Below are 7,755 nucleotides of genomic sequence, written 5' to 3'. Positions count from 1 at the left end.
CACCATATATCTTATTTTTGAAATAAATTTTAAGACAAATTTACAACATGACATAAGTGTCTCTAGGTATCTAAAATGAAAAGGTTTTCTAAAGTCAGACTCCAATCTCCATAAAGAGCTCATCTATTACATTATCATTTTATTTTCACAAAATTATATTCTTAATAAGTTTTGAGTGTTTACATTATCTCAAAAAAATAGAGAAGGTATGGGAGAAATCATCAAACAATATCAGTTGGAGATACAAACACACCTTGTTTTGGACACATGATAATTTTTGTTAAAACTTAATAATAAAATTATTATTTATAGAATCAGCATGCTTATTGCTACAAAATTATAAAATCAGAATGCATATTACAAAATTATAGATTAAAGAATTATGAATAAATGTGTGTATTTAGATGTTAAATACTATGCAGATGAAACATGTTCTGTAAAATTATTTATAATATATATATATAAAATAATGTTATAATTTGTATTCATTTATTTACAATCAAAAGAGCCTTCAGAACAACATATTATTTTAAAAAATACACTTTATGTATATAAATAAATTTTTTAAAGCAAAAATTTTAATGTATACAGTATCTGCACTCTATCCTGTTTATGTATAAATCAGGTATAATTCTAAAAAATAATTATATATTCATGAAAAAGTTAATGACTTAATAGTTAAAATTTATAAATTTTATCATTATTCGGAAAAAAATTTAAACTACACACAGATTGGTCATTTCCCCTAATGTAAATGCACATTCTGTCTTAGTAATACTAAGATAACATATTCACATGTATTAAAGGCGTCAGACACGTAATTTTGTAAGATTTATTAGGTGTAGGGTCTACCTGAAAAATCATGAGGAAGAATAATGTTATTTACACTAATTAGTATATGAACTAGTATATCAATTGATGATGTGACATAATTTAAGAAGTTTTGGATATTTGTAATGTGATTAATGAGTGAGATCAATAATAATGTCATAAGTAGTGTTAATACACTAGTAAGTACACTAATTGGTACATGTAGCACCACTGTATGAGGAATTACAAATCAGTGTTACCATCCTAAAGTAATTATAAATTTATGAAAAATTTTGTGATTTTAATTATTAAAGTATATAAAATTTATCATGAATCTATAATTAATTATTTTTTAAAATTAATACTGATTTGTTATTTTCTCAAATCATATCTATCAACATATTTTTTATATTCAGTTTTACATGTTATTTATGTTATTATATTTATTATGGACTGTTTTGGCAACATACCAAAAAAGTCCAAAGTCAACTTTTAACTTATTTTGGGTCACATCACTTAGGGGTGCAACTTGGGTTGGGCGAGCTCAGCCCGAGCAACTTAAACCCAGTTCGAATTTTTTTAGGACTTGGATAAGATATTTTCAAATTCGGTAAGAGCTTGGACAAAAATTCAGAAATCTGAATTAAATTTAGGCGGGCTTAGGCAAAGACGTTAACCAATCCGAGCAACCTGAAACTCGAATTATACATATATAGATATATAAAAATACTAAATATACATATAAATTATTAGTCATTACAGGATATTAAAGTAATTTAGACTATTAAATCATATTGAATATATATTATATACAAATAATATAAAATCTTACTCTTTTTTTTTTTTTTTTTTTTTTCACTCATAAATTCTAAGGACTACTATAGCAGCATTTCTTTTACATTATATAAATTATTTGTTTTGATGGTATTAATATTAAAAGAAATGTAAATAAAATCAAATTTTAATAATTTAATAATGTAACTGCCAAAAAAAAAAAAAAACTGAAATTCATTTACAATTTGGACAATTTAGACAATTTGGGTTTAACTTGGGTTAAGCTTGGGCAAGTAATCTCGGGTTACAATTTAGGTCTAACCAGGTCTCAGTACAACTTGGGACTGGACAACCTCCCAACCAAACTGAATCTGCCTGAGTTGCACCCCCAACATCACTTCTCATATGAAAAAGTGAAAAAATTAAAAAAAAAATAAAAAAATTAACTTTAACTATCTTTTCGAAACATTCCTTTATCTTATACTATAATAATAATTATTTTATAAATCCGGTTGATTACATGATCGCATACGTAATTGTGTTGTCTAAACTGGAAAAAATATTGCTTACTGTGTCGTGATTTATGCTATTGAATTTATTATATCCTCTACTGCAGTAATAATTATTTTATAAATCTGATTGATTACATTATCGCATACGTAATAGTGAGGTAATATGTAATCGCATGCGTAGTAGTGAGATGATTTGAGAAGGTGATTAAAAGTTAATTTTTTAATTATTTTGATTTTTTTTGTTTTTTTTATTACTTTTTTATCCTTTTGTATATATAAAAATGTGAAAAGTAATTTAACTTAAAATGAATTAAGAGGTAAAAATTGACTTTTAATTGAGTTGCCAGATTGTCAGTGTTTTTTAAAAATAAAAATAACAACAAAGAGACACACATCACATCACAGCATATGTGAGGTCCAGTGTATAGAGCTCTCCTAGAACTTTCTTTGTAGAGCTCCAAATCATTTTTGCTGTGTTGTTAAAAAAGTGTGTGATTGTAGACTTAAGGGTTGTTTAGGAATAGAATTTTTTAGTGTTTTTTTTTTTTATTTTTTAGTTAAAATATATGATAAAAAAATTAATATATTTGAGATAATTTTTTATAAAAAGATTTGTAAAAAAAAATAGAAATAAATCTTTAAATTTATTATATTTGTTGACTTTTTAATTTTTTAATTTTTAGACTAAAATCACAACTTACCCAAGGAGGCCTTATAGTATCTTTTAATATGATCTGTATTGTAACGATAGGGGACAATCTAGGATTTCCATATATATATATATAGAGGAAATATTGAATGTGTATTTATAATTATAAAAGAAATTGGCATAATTCCATAATTTTCGAATTATAACTAAAAAAAAAAAATCATAACCAAACACACAAAAAAAAAAATATATATATAACTAAATATTTCAAAATAATGTCATAATTAAAGAAAAAAATTGACATAACTAAAGCACATATAGTATGAGGTGTGTATAATAAAATTACCTATATATTATATATATATATTGTTCAACACTACCTAGCCTATATAACTAACAAAATTATCCATATATTATATATATATATATATATATTGTTCAGCGCTCTACCTAGCCTATATAATAACTTCTTGAACACATTGTGAAAAATTCAGCAAGTTTCTCTCCTATTTTTCTCTCTTTCTGTTTGTCTTATATTTATATCAATAATCATAAGTAATAATGGCTAATAATAAGGTGGTTCTGTTAGATTTATGGGCTAGCATGTTTGGGATGAGGGTGAGAATAGCATTGGCTGAAAAGGGCATTGAATATGAATACAAGGAAGAGGACTTGTGGAACAAGAGCTCACTGCTCCTTGAGATGAACCCGGTTCATAAGAAAATCCCGGTTTTGATTCACAATGGAAAATCGGTTTGTGAGTCCCTCATTGCTGTCGAGTACATTGATGAGGTCTGGAATGAGAAAGCTCCATTGTTGCCCTCTGATCCTTACCAAAAAGCTCAAGCTAGGTTCTGGGCTAACTATGTTGACAAGAAGGTGAGTGCACTTGTTTCGTTGTGTCAAGGGTTTAAATTTTTTCTTACTTTTTAAAATTTGGTGTTGTTTGATAAAAATAAAAATAAAAATAATTTATTGGAGAAATTAAAAAAAAAATCCTAGGATTTTATCCTTTTAACAAATTAAATTCTGAATTTTTAATTTGACAATTTAAATCCTAAAGTTTTGATTTGTTTTCAATTTAAACTATTTGTCTATTTTTGTTAGGTAAAATTAATGGAAAAAAATGATATTTTAGTTATTACACTCAATAAAAATGATATTTTAGACATTTTATGTATACTTTTACATTATGTTTAATAACAAAAATATTCTTTCTCTTTCGATTTTACTTAACAAAAATAAGCGAATGATTTAGATTAAAAGCAAATCAAAAGATTGAAATTTAAATTGACAAAATTAAAAATTTAAGATTTATTTTGTTACAAGTCTCAAGCCTTAGGGATTTTTTCTAATTATCCCTAATATATTTTATTACAATTGTTGTAATTTTTTTTTAAAAAATAAGTAAAAAGAGGTGATTGCCACACAGTGGTTGACATTGGTTTCTAGAGAGGGAGGTGGCTGGTGGTGGTTAGATGTGATTGCCGATCTGGAGGTGGTGACTGGAGGAGGTCAGCAGTAGTGGTGGTAAGAGGAGATTTTCGATAACAATGGCTGAAGATGATGGGTGGCTGGTGGTGAGTGATGGGAGGAGGGAGTAAAAGAAAGAAGAAGGGATGAATATTTGTATTTGAAACAAATAAAAATAATTTTTTTTTTGTTACAAATAAATTATTTATTTAATTTTTTGTAAATAATAATTCACTTAACTTGCCTATAATTTTTAAATTTTTTATAAATATAAAAAGATTACAAATGTAAATGTTACTCAATGGCCTCTAGTATTATGCCGATACAAATTTGGAATAATTAGTGAAATTTTGAAAAAAAAATAATTATATATTGATAACAAAATTATAATTTATTTATTAATATTTATAATTTGTTTTTATTGATTTATAATTATTTTTTCAAAACTCTGATTTTTCCTTTAAATTTTTCCTGAGTCAAATCTATATATTGTTGGGATTTAGACCTGAATGTCTGGTTTGAGTTACTTTATTTTATTTATTTTTTGTTTTATGTATTTATTTATTTATTTCTCGTGAATGGTAAAGCTTTGTTTGGTTGCCAAGAAGCCAAAGAAAATAAAACCACAGCTGAGAATCTTGTACAGTAACTGCCGTCCTCACATAATTACAAGATTTCAAGGCATGGAATCAAACTCACCGTCTCAATAAATTTTGACTTTTAGTTTATTTTTTATAATATTTTATTTTTTTAACATATACAAACTAAATAAATACATTGTAATATTTTATTTAAAAGTTTTATATTTTAATTTTTTAAGCATTATAAACTAAGGGCATATTTGATTAGTATTATAGTATCGGATTGAAACGGTTAGTTCATGTACTCACAATCTTATATTTGATTGTAAATTTTATTAATTGAATTATATGTACGGCGGATATTCAATATGATAAAATTGACAAATTTTTCATATTGTGAGAGACTGGGGATTATAATTTAAGTATGAAAAAAAAAATGAATTCATAATAAATGGTTATCTCACTAATTTAATTAGATAACTAATCATACACTAATTAATAGAATTATTAATTTTTCACCGTTAATCCTATTAATGAAGGCCTAAGTGACTAATAATACATGTTTTGTAATAAATATTAGATAGATGTGGATTCTCACGAGTTCTGTTTCAATAATTTGAACCATTCATTTTGTCTGACATTTCGTGTATTTCATCAAAAAATAAAATAAAATTAAGTCAATATAATAATAGTAACTTATTCAATTTATCACATTTGTTACCAAAAAAAGAACAGCAATTGTATTTTTAAAAATAAATTATTCATTTTTTGATGACAAACGTGATAAATTGAATCAGTTGCGATTATCGAATTAATATAATTTTATATTGTTGAAATACACGAATTGTCTAACCTAATAAACAGTTTGAATTATCAAAGCATGAGCACTGGATAATAACAACATTTACTATTTTCTTAGTTTATTCTCAATCAAACACAATCAAACAAACACAATCTATCTGTAATGGAATGGTGCCACATTAATACACTAAGAAGAGAATCAAGATCCTCTCATTCATCTCTCTCCTTAATTCCCTGCTTGTTAGGTTATTGGATTTATTTTTTGGTCTAATTTTGATGATCTGAACCGTTCACATTTTAAGATTTGTTGAGTATATCATACCTGTAAAAAATTAAATTGATTAGATATCAGAAATTACGTGTTCGAATCATTGAACTACAAATCATTTTTTAAAAAAATTTAACAAACAGTTTTTTGAACACATGCTTTCTAATATCTGATCAACTTGGTTTTTTATAAGTATGATATACTCAACAAATCTTGAAATGTGAACGGTTCAGATCATCAAAATTGGATTTAAAAGTGAGCCCAATGACCTAACAAGTAAGAAATTAATGAGAGAGATAAATAAGATGATCTTGATTCCTAGAAAGAGGGTTCTAACATAATTAAACCTATTACAAAATATCTAAGATACTACAATTATCAACATATGAAATGCAGATTTATGATATTGGGAGGAAGATACTATATTCAAATGTAGAAGAAGAGAAAGAGGAAGGCAAAAAGGGATTCATAGAATGTCTCAAGGTATTAGAGGGAGAGCTTGGTGATAAGCCATATTTTGGAGGTGAAGTCTTTGGCTTTGTAGACATTGCTCTTGTCACCTTTTACAGCTGGTTTTACACCTATGAGACACTTGGCAACTTCAGTCTAGAGCTAGAGTGCCCCAAGCTAATTTCATGGGCCAAGAGGTGCATTGAGAAAAATGAAAGTGTTTCCAAGTCTCTTCCTCACCAACACAAGGTATATGACTTTGTTTTGGATTTGAACAAGAAGCTAAAAGCAAGAACATGAGCTTGTTAATACTATTATATTGGTTAAATAAAATAAGTTGGATCTTGAATCCCCAATTTGTTTCGAGGCACTTTTCTATCACAATGGATCTCTCTGGTCTAATCTCATATGGTGGAGAGCGTCTCAGAATAGGGTACTGCAAGATCTGAATAGAGAATTCCCTACTTACTTACGATTATGCTTTGTGCGTAATTTTAATTTTTCTTTTTCTTTTTATTTCTCTTGTCTATGGTTGTTTGTGTTTGTTGTCTCTTTAATTGTAATAAAGAAACACTTCATTGTGTTTGTGACATGTTAGGGATTTAAGAAAAAAAAAAGGAATGGGGGGCCTGTATGCTGGAAATGCTATTGTCTTGTTTTTGTCCTAATGAATTTTCCAAGTGCACAATGTGTTGTGAATTTTGAGACACGAATGTATGATGAGAGTGTATTGAGGAGGCTTGAGAGAGACATGTTGGAACAATCTTCTGTGTAAAATAAATAAATTGAAACAAATCAAACAAATAAAAATAAATCACTTACATAATTTATTTTATCGAATTGAATAAATATTTAAAAGATCAAGTTGAGTGTGTGACACTCTATCCTTAAGACAGATTCACCCTGCTACGGTACTTACAGATAAATGGCGTCTGTCTCCCAGGATACAATGATCTTCACAAATTGTAGTAGCACTCCAAACAATTTCTATGGCGGACCAAACCTGTATTCTATACTCTCAAAGTATTCCCTAAAATAAATATGAAGAATTATACAAAGAAAGAGCAAAATAAGAAGGAAACAGAATATTTTCTAGATGTTTTCAGATATTTTCGGATCCAAAGACTGCTAGAAATGACCTCTATTTATAGGCAAATAATCTGCCCGAATAGGTATGAAACCAACCTGAACAGGTGTAATTTTGAATTGAATAGATGCAGTTTGAATTCAAACAGGTCTGGAGGTAGATTCGAATAGATAACTACTGCTGGTTTAAATCTGTAACTACTGGGCAGTTTCTGGCAGTTTTATAACTGTAAAATAGTTTGAATCTGTTAGGAATATCGGACTGAAGGAGGTAAAATTTGGGTAGAAAATTAAATTCAATTTTGGCACAAAATTGGAATTTAATTTCATTAGGAATTTTTGAAAAAAATT

The 7,755-nt window shown here is 27.1% G+C and overlaps 1 protein-coding gene across 1 annotated transcript; it reads left to right on the top strand.

Annotated features, from left to right (window-relative positions):
- Nucleotides 1-3,127: 3,127 nt before the first annotated feature.
- On the top strand, nucleotides 3,128-6,986 carry LOC114316602 (putative glutathione S-transferase). Its single transcript, XM_028263298.2, has 2 exons — nucleotides 3,128-3,624; nucleotides 6,265-6,986. The coding sequence occupies exons 1-2, from the start codon at nucleotides 3,307-3,309 to the stop codon at nucleotides 6,616-6,618; spliced, it is 672 nt and encodes a 223-aa protein (XP_028119099.2). The 5' UTR covers nucleotides 3,128-3,306; the 3' UTR covers nucleotides 6,619-6,986.
- The last annotated feature ends 769 nt before the right edge of the window (nucleotides 6,987-7,755 follow it).

This window comes from Camellia sinensis, chromosome 7, assembly GCF_055761805.1.
Source record: "Camellia sinensis isolate YWXY chromosome 7, ASM5576180v1, whole genome shotgun sequence".
NCBI lineage: Eukaryota > Viridiplantae > Streptophyta > Magnoliopsida > Ericales > Theaceae > Camellia > Camellia sinensis.
This window is presented reverse-complemented; position numbering and strand designations above follow the sequence as displayed.

What these genes read in the sequence shown, in the direction of transcription:
- LOC114316602 (XM_028263298.2), top strand. Translation starts at nt 3,307, where the DNA reads ATGGCTAATAATAAGGTGGTTCTGTTAGATTTATGGGCTAGCATGTTT. An exon ending in CTAACTATGTTGACAAGAAG is followed by an intron (nt 3,625 to 6,264) that starts GTGAGTGCACTT and finishes TATGAAATGCAG; the next exon opens with ATTTATGATATTGGGAGGAA.